Raw genomic sequence first — 15,068 nt, 5'->3', positions numbered from 1 at the left:
TGGCTATTTATTGTAGTCAACTGATATATATTAAACAATACAATATGCTTAACAATAATAATGAAATCACTTGAATCACTACAACAAAAGTGAGATGTGAGCAGCCATTCAGTGGTCCAGAACCAGACTACTTAATAATATATGGTCTGTCCAGAATGCAGGGGATTGTACTTTTGTTTTGTTAAAAGTCATGCCATAAGACTTTTTATACCTTTCCTCTTTAACTGATAGAAATAGATATTGAGGTTCAGGAGTGGTAAGGCCAAGGGGCGAGGGTATAGAAACAGGAAACTCATGCTAAGAGGGAGCTCCCAATGATGACAGTTTCAGTTAGTGACCGTTATAACTTGTTTCCACACTTTCATGACATTTTGTGAAGATAACATCTCTTAGGAAATATCACAATGATCACATCAATGCTACTCCATAGTATAAGCCACCAACACTGCCTCATTTGTGTTAACAAGAGCATCACTGATCGCACCAATCTTTCCTTTCCAGTTCCTTACTCAAGTCACCGGTTTGTCCTCCTTAACTTTAGATTTTAATTCTCATTTTGTGGGAAACTGCAATGAAAAAACAGCTTTTCTTACCCAGTGTTTTCTGAGTATATCTTTTATAATGAGCGCTGTTGATGCTTTTAAGGTTCTTCACACTTCCAAACTGATGTTTAGTAAATGTATAAAATAATAAATTTAAGGCAGCATGTTGTCTAATGAACATGCATTAGGTGGATATCAGAAAAACGTCGACCAACTTGTTAATCCACCCCCTTATCAGCAGTCTGTGATCTACCCTGCTTGCATGTGTTTGGACTGTAGGAGGAAAAATGATTAAATAAACAGATAACACAACAAATAAAACAAGAGATCAATCATATGCTTATGGATGTATTTTAATAAAAATAATTCTGTCAAAATTAAACAGAATACAATATTCTTTTTTAACATGTTTCCAGTACATATGTTTTTTTTTTAATTATCATTTTTCCTTTTTTTTATATTGTTCTTTTAGGTCTTAAAAGTCATGCTAAGTAGAGGGTAACTCATTTCACAATAGTTTTTTTTTTCACTTTTATTTTTTGCTAAAACTCAAAAGTCAAAATATGAAATTAAAAGCATGATAGAAGTCAATTGTGCACAGCTTGTCTGCAATGCCTAAATCCATTTCTCCGGCCTCTCTGAAAGAAGTCCATGTTGCTTCAGAGGCCTCAGGTCCATTTCCAAAACTATTCACATCCCTCCTTTCCTTAAAACAATCACTGATCACATCAGTGGCTGTGTCTATGCAGGGATTAGAGGAAGGGTGCGTGGTAACAGCGCTGAGACGCAGCCCAGGCTCAAACACAAAGGACAGCTGGGAGACTCTTTCCCTAAAGGTATGCAACAGAGGTTGGTCTTTCACGTACAAGTGTGTGTGTGTGTGTGTGTGTGTGTGTGTGTGTGTGTGTGTGTGTGTGTGTGTGTGTAACAGAAGTCCTTTACAGCTGTAGAAGAATGTTGTGAATGTGAACTGTATGTGTAGTTATTAGAATAGTTCCTATTATAGCAGAGTGTGTTTATAAAAACCGGCTTGGTAAAAAGTTTGACCGCATACCCTGTAGTGAACCCCACATTGCATACGCACATCTCCTGTATTATATTATTCTACAGTTCTCTGCCATAGAATTAAAATGCTCTTATACATGGTAATATACACTTCAGGGTGGATCCACAAGCCATTTGCCAGGTCACAACAAAGCAGCCAGAGTGACAGTTTGCCACTAGTCAGAAAACATTCAGTCATTGTTATTTGGTAGAAAATAAGTCTGTTACAAAAATCAAAATGTTTTAAATAAAGCTAAGGGATGGAACAAAACAAGTTTGTAATGAAATCAAATTGTTGATGCACATGGAAATAGGATGCAACTAAGTTCAATTTGTAATTTTGGCATAAAGAATCATCTGTTTAGATCCAGAGACAGAAAGTGGATTATGGTGATCTTTACCCCCCCCCCCCCCCCAACTACAAGAGGAGCCAACATGTCCAGTATTATATAAATAAAGATTTTTTTAAATACTCTTTTGAACAGATAAGAGTAAAAGAGTGAAATATATACAAGAGCCAATAAACAGTGAAATAATTTAATAAATCAAAACTCTGCTCAGGCCCACTAACAGCTTGCTAGTCCCTGCTGGCTACATCAGAGACAAAGATTCTTCACAGAGCTGTGTGCCTTACTCTGAGAAACATATGGTAGCTCTGAATTAACCAGCAAATGTTAGCTGCTGTTAAGGGTAGCTCTTCACTTTGATGCTGAGTTATAAGTCCAAGCCCACAGCTAGCCTAGCTAGTTAGCTGGCTAGGTAGGTAGCATATGTAGCCTTGTTCAGCTAAATAAAAATAAAGTTACGGTCACTGTGCAGTGTATTTATGAGTAGAAGCAACTACCTAGTAGGTTCAAAATTACCAAACTAGAAAGTAAGTCAGCTACTAGCTGGCAAATAGGAACTAGGTGGTTACATTTTGGGCCACAAAAGATGATGTAGCTGTAATTTCATGGTGCTGGGGACTGGAAGTGGTGATTGGTAGTGTTGTAACTACTGATCTTACTCCTAAACAGGACCTCCTGGCCAGGAGCAATGTGGTTACTTTGTCTGCATATCTCATGGTGGCCATCAGCACACCTGAACAATAAAAAGATCCTTCTTTTCCATCTTTTTATTCAGTTATTGTACATACTCGGTAGCCATCTGGGACAAACCTGGGGTTTGGGGCTTTATAAATAAACTGGACTTGACATCCTCCTGTCCAATAAGGATACAGTCAAGTCAAGTTTATGGGTGTTGGAAAAACACTCCATTTCTCTAACACACATAATTGGTTTTCACAACCTCTGAGTGGTTTGGAATCAAAAGCCCAAGATGAAAGGACTGATTTAATTTTCACAAAGAGCACCCAAAAATTTAAAATCCTCCTGTTTGTGAAATTATGTCACCTGTTAATTTGAAATTTGAATGGCATCAGCACATGAAGAGAGCAGGTCAGGCTGTGGCCGAAAAAAAAGAGAGAAAATAAGACTGCAGTAATGAAATCCCCAGGGGTGACTTGACTTTTAGCCGTACACACACTATGCTTGTTAGTCTGCCTTTCATTCTGATTTTCTCTATGCTGGCATCAAAGTGACCATGATAATAGTGTTAGGTCTGAGCTCTGCCACCTGCAACCACATCGCTGATTGGTCGATGCTGTGGTCGTTACAGTAAAATTAAGGCTCCGACACCTGTAACAACTGAAACCCTTGTCATCACCCTCTCCCCTGGTTATTGGCAGTGTTCACCACTACAGTGACCCTTCAATTATGTTTTTTTTTTACACGGGTGATTTCTTTCAGGATGTGTCCTGCTCTTTGGTTACTAACCTGTTAGCTCAAAGAATTTTATTCTTGAAACATTAGATTACTGTGACATATAGAAATACATTTTTATTTCAAACTTTCTGGAATCATTTGAGGACCCGCTTTGTTTAGTAGTGTTTACTACTGTATGTCATCAGCCTTGACAAGAGCTAATGATCTGCTCCACACATTCAGAGGTGTTTTTCATGCTGGACTGCTCACCCTTCTGAATGCATTTCAAGACATGAATGTACTTCCAAGTGGATATTTTAGGGGGGAAAGGGATCAGAGTCTGTCTGTCTTCTGTATCTTATTAAAGATGATGGTAATATATTTCAGGTTGAGTTCAATTGACTTACAGTTGTGGAGGTCACCTTGCTAACCAGATGAGAGTATTGTGGTCTGTGATATGGTGGACAACAAGAATGTGAGTAAAATACTGCTCGTAGGGAATCAAAATCCACCCATAAAAACAGAAGAAAAAAAATATAAAGGGGAATTACAATTAGTTTTGTCCAGGATGAGCACAACAAACTGACAAAAAAGAACTATAAAAATGGCTAGATAAACAGAATAATAATTAATTATCTTTAAATAGTGTCACACATTTCTTTATTTGATAATACTAAATTAAAAGGAAGCCTTCTTCTCTCCCGCTCTCCTCTGCTCCTCTGTCTGTGCCGCTGGCTCGGGCTGACGGACAGCCAAACACACCAATCACACGCATGCTCTTTCCTCCGTCGCCTTGACAACTACCTGCTGGACATGCCTTCTCTCAGTGCTACTTAACATTAACCTGTGGAGAGACGGGTAATCATCTAAGCAAGGTAATGAATGAATGATTAAAACAGCTTGCCTTAATATTCATGTACAGCACAGATTTACTGTTTTGGCATTTTCACTTGGTTTGGGAGCAATTCTTCCTTTTAATTCACATACTGTATGATCTGTGTATATGTGATCCTAATATATCTTCACTGACAAAGAGAAATTCTGATATGATAAGCTACTGCAGTAACAACCCCTACAAAGCAATCAAAACCTTTCAGGATATGTTGTAAAATCTGTTAACCTCTGTTTAAGTAGCATCTTGCAATATAATGCAGAAATAAGCCACGATTGTTTGTTATTAATGTCTGTGGCTGTAGTATTAATGCCTTTTACTACATAAATTTACTCACCTGGACCTGGGCTAGTGCAAAAAGTTGTCTACTCTGGCAAAGGAGCAGGAACCAGACCGGACTCGGGCCATGAGCTGAACACACTCTGTGGCCTGGCCGAGCGCTAACATCAGTGGAGGCTGCTTAGGCAGATTTTGGGACTCTAGAGCAAAAACACAGTCAGCAGGGGAGAGTATCAGTCTAAAATTCAATATCAAAAGATACAGTGGTCATTATTGTCATCTTTTTTTTGCTTGTCTTGCAGACTCTGGTTACTTGAATTGAGTCTGCTCACTGCACTGTTGGACATCTTATTTTCTAACTTCAAAAGAAATTGTTTGCAGCCTTTATTCTTATACCAACAAAAAAACTGCTACAGCAGATAATCAGTCAAATTAGATTTCATTTTCTGTTGTAGTTGTAGTTCGAAGAAATATGTATCAGTGTAATACACAGGATGTGTCTGCTTTTTACCCAGTATGGCGCTATTGAGTGCGGAGCAGAGTGATTCTCTCTGCGTAGGGTCTAACTGCTGACCCACGGGGCAGTTCCACGGGTCTGAGTACGCTAGCAGGCTGAACGCATCCTACACAGACAGAGACAGACAGACAGAGGAATTAATGCAACACTGCAGTGCATACATCCTGCAGCTTCCTAGGTTGAGCTTATTTGTGTCGTTTGGCTCTAAATCTAGCTTCCTTATATCCACACATTTCTGAGGGCAAAGTGAAGCCATGATTGACACGTGACTTGACATTACCAACTGGTATAAATTAGCAACGTAGCTATGAGAAAAGATTACATTTACATTACATGTATTCATTTAGCTGTTGCTTTTATCCAAAGCGACTTACAACTGCTATTTATGTTTAAACCCGGGTCTCTCACACCAAAAGCATGCGTCTTATCCACTGCTCCATCACCACCCCAGACTGACCTGAGTGCTTCTCAAATAATATTACATTTCTCTACTCTTTGGTCTCTATTATGATGATACAAACTACAGCTGTTCCCAGCAAATGTATACTTTCGGCTCAGCACATGGCAGAGAACTGGTGTTATTGAGTGACGGTGGACATAAATATCTGACAAGAAAAAGTACAGAATGCTGCGACCAGGATTTTAACTGGTGCCAACTGAGGAAATCTCTTCAGCCCAGTTTTGGCTTCGCTTTAATCTGTTGAAGCACAGCTGTTTTTAAAATCAAGAATGTGTACCTGTAACATCTTCTTGTGTGTGGCGTTCTTTCCGTACTCGCGGCACAGCTGTTCATTGAGCGCCTGCAGCTCCCGTCCAAACTGGATCATCCTCTCTGTGGCTGCCTGGTTCCCTCCACAAAGCTGCCTACTATTACTACAACCCACATCTGCTGGCAACAGACACAGACACATACACGTGCACACACAGTTAAAGTAGACACATACAAACATCCTGCTGGAAGCTGAAAGTAAAAAAAATATGAGGAGAAAAGGCAAAAAAGCAAGAGGCGAGGTACAGTATACAACAAAGTGCATACAGATGAAGCAAATGAAGAATAAAGGGAAATAAAGCAACAGCAAATGTTGATGTGCGACTAGCAGGAGCATATGGAGTTGAGATTTGTGTGTATACCTGTGACCCCATTGCCAATGCTGTTGTCGTCTGGCTGAAGGATCTCTTCGTGCTTGTATGTGCCATTCATGATCCGCGCTGAGGAGCCCTCAACAACCCCGTTGGTATAGTGCTCTGCTTCGATCTCCATCTCACTGTCACTACACACACACACACACACACACACGGGAGTGTTAAACTCAAATTAAGGTATAGATAGGATAGGATAAATCATTAAGGTTCACCTATAAGTGACATGGACCATAATGTAAACATGTTACCTTCTGTGATGAAGTGGTTGCTACATGTACACCATGCTAAAAAAACGATCCTGTATGAACCCTTAAAGCCCTTGAAAACTGTTTTTGTTTTAAACACTAACTATTCTTGACTAAAAAAGCAACAATAAGAGTTGAAGTTCAGGGGGGGAAAAAAAACATCTTTAGCAAATAACCCACAACCTGCTGAATCTTGAATGGCGCACTGAAAATTGTGATGTCATCTTTTTCCAGCTGAGCCCCGCCCATTTCAAACCAAACCGGAGACAAAACAGCAAGGACAGAAATCTCTCGTGTGCGGCGACCAAACTTTGGCAGATAATACTGTGTCCGCGTCAGACCACATCGCACATAGTTGAGAAAATAGGTTTTCAGGGCTTTTAACAGAAAATAATATGCACTCAAACACAGCATGACATCTAAATGAAACTTTGCAGAGACCAAAATGGCACCTGCTTTGACATGGAGCAATCAAACTGACGTCCTTCTATAAATGTTCCAGTGGCATGCAAAAAAATGAAAATACAGTGCAGTGTCGTAGAATTTGCTAATGTTCTTGGTAATGTGTGCATTTACCTGTAGTGACCGTTAATTATGTACTGATGATTACTGTATATTGAGGGTACCTGCTACATCTCATAGCACTGCCTATACTTTTCACCATGCCTGCTGTGTATTAACAGTAGAGATAACATCAGGATCAACAAGTTCTATCTGCCCTAACTGAAAGTGACAGGCCGTCCTACCTGGTTTCCTGGGTGCTGTTAGCGCTGTGCGGCTGGCTCTTAGTGGAGTCGGAGGAGTTGGACTCGGTGTAGTTGACGGAGGAAGGGGAGGAGGAGGTGGAGGAGGAGGCGGAGGAGGACACGCTGGGGTATTTGACGCTGCTGCTGCCGGCGCCACTGTGGCTCTTTGACTTGTTGGTGGGAGTCACCCCGTTACTGCAGGTCGGGCTGTCTGCTCCTGGGTGACAGTGAAACACAGACACAAAGCTCATTTCTTACATTCACTGGGAAAATCATCCATTTTAGTGGCTGTTTTTAGGCATTTCCATCTCTATCTGTGCCGCTCTACAGAGAGGACAACAGTATAGTAGAGATGAGCACGTGTACCTCCGGTGTGCAGGTGTGTGTTGCCGGCGCCGTGGCGGGGGCTGATGCTGGGTGAGCCAGGATAACTGTCCTGGGATTTGGGCGAGCGAATGGTCAAGCAGCAAACCTCACTGTCTGTACCGTTCACCATCTCCACAAACTGGCGACACCTAAAAAGGTATACTGGTGTTACTGCTATTACTGGCAAGAGGTGCAAAGTGCTTCTGGTCAAGTAAACTCACATCCGCAGCCAGCATTAGTGAAGGTAAACTATCGATCAATCAGCTTTACAGATCATTTATTGTAACAACTCTTTGCCCTGCATATGATCTTAATCTTTAAACACGCTAACTTACTTCAACATGAATAAGAGGTTGGGGTTGTGTTCTAACAGGCCGGGATAAAGCTGCTGAGTAGCTTCTATGGCTTCGCCCACCCGTCCTGCCAGCACCAGCTTCTGTATTCCTATTAGACAAAAGAAACAGGGTGCTATTACAGTATATCGATCAAGAGGAATCATGCTTTCACAGCAAACAATTTGATAGAGGCCAGTGAATCATTCATAGCAGCCACGGGCCATTAAGGACAAACAATGCCAACAGTATCTCATGCTGGACATCTTTTGTTTCTAACTGATGGGATACTCTGATGTCCAAATTGAATGTCTTTGCTTGTAAGAACCTTTAGCATTGGTGGAGGGAATCCACCAATCCAATGTGAAAGTGATGGAAGTATTCTGTAGTAAAAACAGGCTGCCACACCTTAGCTGGTTTAAAAAAAATCTCAACATTCTTTGGTGCTGTCAAATGACTTAATACTGTATCAAGTATTTGAAACAAGTCAAATGAAAATGTGAAATAATATGGGTGTGGTTGGTTTGTTCACTCACTCTGTCTGTTCTTTATAGATGCCTGGTCCTCTTGTATCATGGTCTCTGTTGCTCTGGCGAAAGCTGTTGCAGTGGCACAGTACCCATGATGCACCAGGTAGCTGGACACCATACTGGAGACAAAACAGGGGAAAAATCGTTTACGGGTTGAATTTCTGACAGAATAAGTCTGGTGATATTCTATATTGTCAACAAATCCTACAAAAATGCATTAGTCTGTCTCTAATACTTTTATGGCTTTCTAATACTGCCTGTGGTTCTCAGCACCAAGCCCATAAAGTCCTGGTGAAGACTTTTCAAAACAGGTCATTATAAAAAAAAAGGGACAATCATTTCCAAAAATAGCTAGGCACTGACGTTTTTAGTAAAAGTTACTCAGGAGTATACAGTGCATTTGTTGGGGGGCTATTTTCAGAGGAGGATGAACAGAGGACTGATATATATCAGGCTTTGGATCTACAGATAATACTTGTTAGTAGTGATTCAATTGGTTTTGGGATTTGATACTAAGACAAATATAAACTCACTAATCTAAATCTTTAAGAGATGAGACATTAACATCACGGCCATACAGATAATTTATTGTTATTATTTAAAGTTACTTATCATTAACAATGCAATAGATATAGCAATATTTTTGAATTATTGTGTCAGTTATCATGTTTTTATCTGCTGGGGAATGGTTTTTAACTGATCTCACATCGCCCACCATCTTCACTGACTATAGAAGCCTTCAGCCTCTAAATGGTAATTCACTAGAGTGTAATGTTGTTGCAATATTTGTGTTAAATGTACCCTTGTCCTGTGCAAAATATTTAAGTAATTTTTTTTCAGCTGCAACATACTGTCATATTCTCAGCAATATTGCTGTAGTGTCACTCGAAAATGTGTCTTCTCATATTGACGTGTGTGTGTGTGTGTGTGTGTGTGTGTGTGTGTGTGTGTGTGTGTGTGTGTGTGTGTGTGTGTGTGTGTGTGTGTGTGTGTGTGTGTGTATTTGTGGACTGATTCTTACTTCTGCAATACGGCCTGCCACTCCCCCAGTCTCTCTCCTATGGGGAAGCGAGCTATCATGCCATGGATCTTGGCCCGCCATTCGCTCATGTAGTCCTCGATGTCGAAGACAAATGGCTGCTGGCCAAAGTTGGCGTCTACAATCTCACCCGGAGTTTGAAGCCCCACAGTGGGGTACAGGTTGGGCTGGTAGAAAGGTCAAATAATTCAGGTTATTAATATATATTTAGTTTATGCTAGCAGCAGATCTGTTTGTCTACTTACACTTATAAACAGTCCAACTGTCACCTAGAAACATCCTGGTTTGTGAAATCTACTGGAAATGCAAATAAGATTTAATGCCTCACAAGTTCTTCAAAGTTTTGGTCAGGGAAAGCCTCAGGTTACGGCTTGTTAAGTTCCTGTAATGGAAAACTGTCACTGGATAAACAGGCTGACTAACAGTCCAAACTGTAAGCTGGTTTTTTACTAAGCTGTCATTAGATTATATGGTTCAGTTGGACTGTGGTCTTTTGGTATATGCAAAAACTACCAACAGGGTATGAAATTACCACCAACACCCGTTTTAATGCCGTTTAGGTTTGACAGTGGTTGGTAACTCCATCTGCTCTTGCAGCCACTGTGGCCAGCAGCCAACTGTGATTTTGAGTTCCTGTTCTATTCTTAAAACCTATCTGTCTGGTAAAACGTTCCAGTTACTGCGGCCACTGGATAAAAAAAAGTTAGTTTTCAACCCAACTGTCAACATAAGCTGCAATTAGATATGGACCTACAAGGTCAATCTCCATTATTTATTATTTTATAGTTAATCAGTCACTACAGTTACAGGGATGGTATGTTAAGGATGATATGGGTCTGGTATCATAATATTAGCTCAAGATTTGTTACAAGTGTAATTTGTTTATTGGACATACTGTAGATTTTCTTCAAATATTTTCTCCAGAAACAAAGAACTGAAGCAGTGGTGGAGGTAACTGAAATCAGGTATGTGAATGAAAGTAATAATAAAAAAATTTGAGAGCACTGCAATTATGTGATGCACGTGTAATGATACTTACAGGGAGGTCTGTGAAGGCTACACCTAATGGATTAAAGGACAAATAGTTAAAAGTATAAATGATGATTTCCAGCTATAAAGTAAGCAATAAATAACAAACTACTCAGCACTATATTACACACTTATAATCTACCCTCGTGCATATACATTACACAACACGTTCACCGACCTAAACTGATGCCATTTTTGGTGTAAAAGCAAGTGTTGTTGATGAGGTTCACGCAACAGCCTATCACGTCCCCCGTGGTGAACGTTGGGCCGTATGGTTGGCCGGTCCCAGAGGAGCAGAAGGAGTGGCCGTCATCTCCATGGTAACCGTATGAGTGCTTGTCCCATCCTAAAATAGAACAAGGATTAGGATTAGTTTTGTCATTTCATACTTTGCCCCCTATGAAAAATGTGTTGTCAGCCAAACAACACTGGAAAAGGCTGATCAATATGCACGCTGTTTTAGAGCACCAGACTAATACGGCACACATCACCATCGTGACGCGCACTATAAACAGTTTCTGAATCCACAGGAGCATTCCGGGTCACTCTTAACAGTAGTTGCTACTTAAGGAAGGGAGACAGTTACTCATTGACTTCTGCTGCTCAGATTTTCCCATCTGACTACCGCTGCCTGCAGGGCGTCTCATGAAAATTCACACACACACACACACACACACAAATACACACACACACACACACACACACACACACTTTCTGACTCTTTGGCATGTGTTGCAGTGCTGTGGATGACCGGCAGGAGGATCTCATCTATGTAAAGAAACTGGTGAGTCACTGCCAACAAGAACAGCAGCACAAGAGGTTGAACCAGGAGACGCAGGGGGAGAGAAGAGGAGATGATGATCATGATTTGCTCATTAAACTCCAGACGGTTAGCTTACTGCAGCTGTAGGGTAAAAAAACTCCTTATTCAATATACTGCTCAATATATTTAGTAACATCATTTCCTTCCTATCTGGAAATAACATTTAATTTGGTACGCATGATAGGGAAAAATGGAGACAGTGTTCAGTAGGCCTTTTCCACAGCATCCATTTTGACGTGTCATGACAGTGGGGTTTCCTTCATTTATGGTTTCATTTTAAAAACAATTCCAGTCTCCATAATATATAAAAAAGTCAGGAAAAATAAAGTCAACATATCCTCCATCTCTTTAACAGAATAGTTCAACAATTTGGGAAACTTGCTTTGAAGCTGAGAGTTAGAAGAGAAGAGCAAGGTGATGTTCATGTTCATTAGTGAGCTTGTGGGCAAATTTGACTTTTTACTTTGGGAGAGCCAGGCTAGCTGTTTCCCCCTGTTTCCAGTCTTTATGCTAAGCTAACCATCTCCTGGCTCTAGCATCATATGTACAGAGAGTGATATCCATCTTCTCATTCAACTCTCAGCAAGAAAGCAACCAAGCATTTTTCCACAAATGTAAAACTACGACTTCGACCAACGTGTGACCCCTCAGATCCAACCCACAGGTTGAAAACTGCTGACCTAAAGAGTCTTTTAGTCAGTGTACAGCAGCTCAGCTGAACATGCAATAATGTGCAACAGACAAGCATCTAATTTAACATATATATAGGGAAGAGTTTCCAATTATAAATGAATCATGCATAAATAATTATTGGGTTTTCAATGAAATGAAAATAAATGAAGTATAAGTTTAAAAGTTCCTTTATGACTTCAGAATAGGAACCATCAAGCCCACTTAAACACTGCATGGCCTTCAAAGTGTGTTCTAACATCTAATTTTATGACACAGCGCTTAACATTGTCCTTCTTTTCAGTTGATAAAACCTCAAATAACCACTGAAAAAAAGAAAGAAGCTTTGTGTATAGCAGACACCGCAGAGCAAGAGGTGCTAGTAACAATCCAACATGTAGTCTGACCTCAAATAGCCTTTATATGCCACTCTTCAAGGGGCTGTGAAGCGCTCTTTACAATCTATCCGAGAGCAATTTACAGCACTCACACCAATATTGATCTAACACCAGACAGATTCCTGTATGTTCCCCAAAGCTGACAGACAACCTCAGCACGGTGTTTTATAGAAGAGCAGTAATGACTTTCTGCCTTTATTTGAATGTAACATCTCTAACAAACGAGACAGATCTCAGTCATGTAAGGTCCAGTGAATCTAAACCAGCTGACTAACGTCTATTAAAACATACAGACAACAAAAAGCTGACAACAAGGCTGGGGCATGATTTCTCTGCAGTGAGAGGACATTTTTTAACATCACAGATCCACTTGCAGATACTTGAATGACGAGCTTGTTATGCCTGAAGTTTTACACTAATCCAGTTTTGCATGAATCCCTCTTCCTGAACTGACCAAGCTGAAAGAGACCCTAACCCGACGGCGTTCAGCCTGGGCTCGCTGCCGCTCTGTCAGTCTCTCTCCTCAATCACAGCCTGTCTGTCGTTGCCAAAAAGCAAAGCAGGGTTAGTGAAAGTAGGTCATGGGTGATCCGAGATATTAGATGCGTACTTGTACATGTGTCTGTGCGCATCCGTGAGTGTGTAATAAAGTTATTTTTTGGGGGGGACGAATATATTGGCATTACGTTTGATCAGCGCACCAAGACCTATACAAATGATCCCCCCCAGGTCACTCTCGTCTCACCCCATCTCTCTCTGTCAATAATCTTCACACAAAGTTACCCCCCCCCCCCCCCCCGAAAAAATAATTATTATTAAAAAATTACATTATTTAGTAAACCAACTAAATAAATAGAAGAAACAAAAATAAATAATTTAATTACATAAATTAAATATATAATAACTGAATTAAATGGATATAAGAGGCATATTACATGTAAAAGGGGATGAGATGTGATAAAGTACATCTAATCCAAAGCCAAATGTGTTTGTTTTTGTGTTTGTGTGCACTGGTGTTTCTTTTAACTTGAGTGCATACTCTCTCCATGCGTTCTTTTGTGAATATATGTGTATATACTTCAGTGTGTGTGTGTGTGTGTGTGTGTGTGTGTGTGTGTGGTGCTGATGGTGCTGGTGGGGGGGTATTAGATTAATCTGCTGACAGGGATATTGCCTCTAAAGCCAGGCTCACTGCTCCAACATGCTAATGAAATGGGCAGGCCTCCACAGCAGGATCAGACACAGAGGTCAGCACTGGAGAACACTGTACTATTACGGGACACAAACACACACACATACACACATATACATACACACACATACTCACACACACACACACACACACACACACACACACACACACACTCTATCTATCTATCTATCTATCTATCTAAATGCAGGAGTTCACCAGCACATGTGCAGATGGACATAAACATGTGCACAAACGCACATAGATGCACAGGCTAGTGGGGGCAAACATAAACAAGTACACTCAGAAACGCAATCAGTCGGTTCAGGACACACACAGATAAATCCAAGTTTGGGACAAACACACACTGGCACACAAACACACTGAGGCAGTCAGAGTTAAGGCAATCAAACGGTAATCTGTCTACCAGGGCTACAGACCATCTGTAGTGGAAACATATCAACCAAAAATATTTTCATAACTGGTGCTTCAGCAGGTTTGGAAAACACATCCATTCACGCAACGCTGTTCTATGCTATTCCACTCTTTGTGTGACATTTAACAGGTGAATCAAGAAGAGAGGAGAATGAATGATCTGTGTGTGTGTGTGTGTGTGTGTGTGTGTGTGTGTGTGTGTGTGTGTGTGTGTGTGTGTGTGTGTGTGCGTGCGTATCTAGAGTCTGCTGAACTGGCTGCCCTGGTATCCACAGCATTCCACAAACCTCGGCCACCGGACAGATCTTGACTAGTCAATAAGCAGCCCCAGAACGTGATTGGTCAGAGCAGAGGAGTGGTCTGATTGGTTGAGAGAGGCAAGGGGCTTTATTCAGGCTCTCGGCTGCTATATGGCTACTACGCTTCCTCCTATGTCATTAGAGATCGCTGAACCATTCATGGATGTCATTGTTTGTTTGTGTGTGTGTGTGTGTGTGTGTGTGTGTGTGTGTGTGTGTGTGTGTGTGTGTGTGTGTGTGTGTGTGTGTGTGTGTGTTTACTGTGTGTATAGGGACGTGGTGGGCAGGGGGCTGAGGTCACAAGAAGAAAAAAAAGGCCTAAACAGAAAAAAGACAACTATTGACAGTGGAAAAGTGGAACCTTATTGTGTTACATTATGGGAAGTGTAGAATGATGGAACCAGCGTTTTTTGGGGCTTAAAGCTATACTGTGGGGTTTATGACCACTAGTAGTGCTATGGAGCATGTTCACAAGTTTTTACATGTGTGTCTCTGTTCTGTTTATATCATGCATGCTCGTTAGCCTGAGGGCATCCCAAAATGCATTTCTGTCGCCAGTTACACACCATTCCGCTGATGGACAGTTGGTAGTTGTAACCAGGGCTGGAGTCTTTGGAGTCAGTTGGTGTTATCAAGTTTTTGAGGGCACAAAGGCCAAATGCCAGGGCGGCAAGGCCATAATTTAAATCCACAGGGTTGTCTTATAAAAGGCACAAAGACAAAACGTGGTATTATGTTACAAGACGCAGCAGACAAGGTGACAATCCTGATGACGGCTCAACGTTGTGATGTTTGCATCCATCTGCGAT

The 15,068-nt window shown here is 40.9% G+C and overlaps 1 protein-coding gene across 1 annotated transcript in view; it reads right to left on the bottom strand.

Annotated features, from left to right (window-relative positions):
• Positions 1-877: 877 nt before the first annotated feature.
• The window catches only part of ranbp10 (RAN binding protein 10), a 32,498-nt gene continuing 18,307 nt past the window's right edge, over positions 878-15,068 (bottom strand). The window contains exons 4-15 of the mRNA XM_038705246.1: positions 10,625-10,792; positions 10,457-10,479; positions 9,400-9,584; positions 8,385-8,497; positions 7,852-7,960; positions 7,517-7,665; positions 7,151-7,367; positions 6,148-6,287; positions 5,754-5,902; positions 5,011-5,122; positions 4,558-4,699; positions 878-4,172 (exon numbers count right to left, since the gene is read on the bottom strand). Coding sequence (XP_038561174.1) covers positions 4,569-4,699; positions 5,011-5,122; positions 5,754-5,902; positions 6,148-6,287; positions 7,151-7,367; positions 7,517-7,665; positions 7,852-7,960; positions 8,385-8,497; positions 9,400-9,584; positions 10,457-10,479; positions 10,625-10,792 — 1,496 coding nt within the window. The 3' untranslated portion in view covers positions 878-4,172; positions 4,558-4,568. The remainder of the gene's footprint in view (positions 4,173-4,557; positions 4,700-5,010; positions 5,123-5,753; positions 5,903-6,147; positions 6,288-7,150; positions 7,368-7,516; positions 7,666-7,851; positions 7,961-8,384; positions 8,498-9,399; positions 9,585-10,456; positions 10,480-10,624; positions 10,793-15,068) is intronic.

The sequence above is a fragment of the Micropterus salmoides genome, unplaced genomic scaffold (genome assembly GCF_014851395.1).
Source record: "Micropterus salmoides isolate LMB-PRFRI ecotype aquatic unplaced genomic scaffold, ASM1485139v1 Ms_hic_scaffold_8, whole genome shotgun sequence".
NCBI lineage: Eukaryota > Metazoa > Chordata > Actinopteri > Centrarchiformes > Centrarchidae > Micropterus > Micropterus salmoides.
The sequence above is the reverse complement of the archived record's forward strand: the minus strand, read 5'-3'. Positions and strand labels throughout refer to the sequence as shown.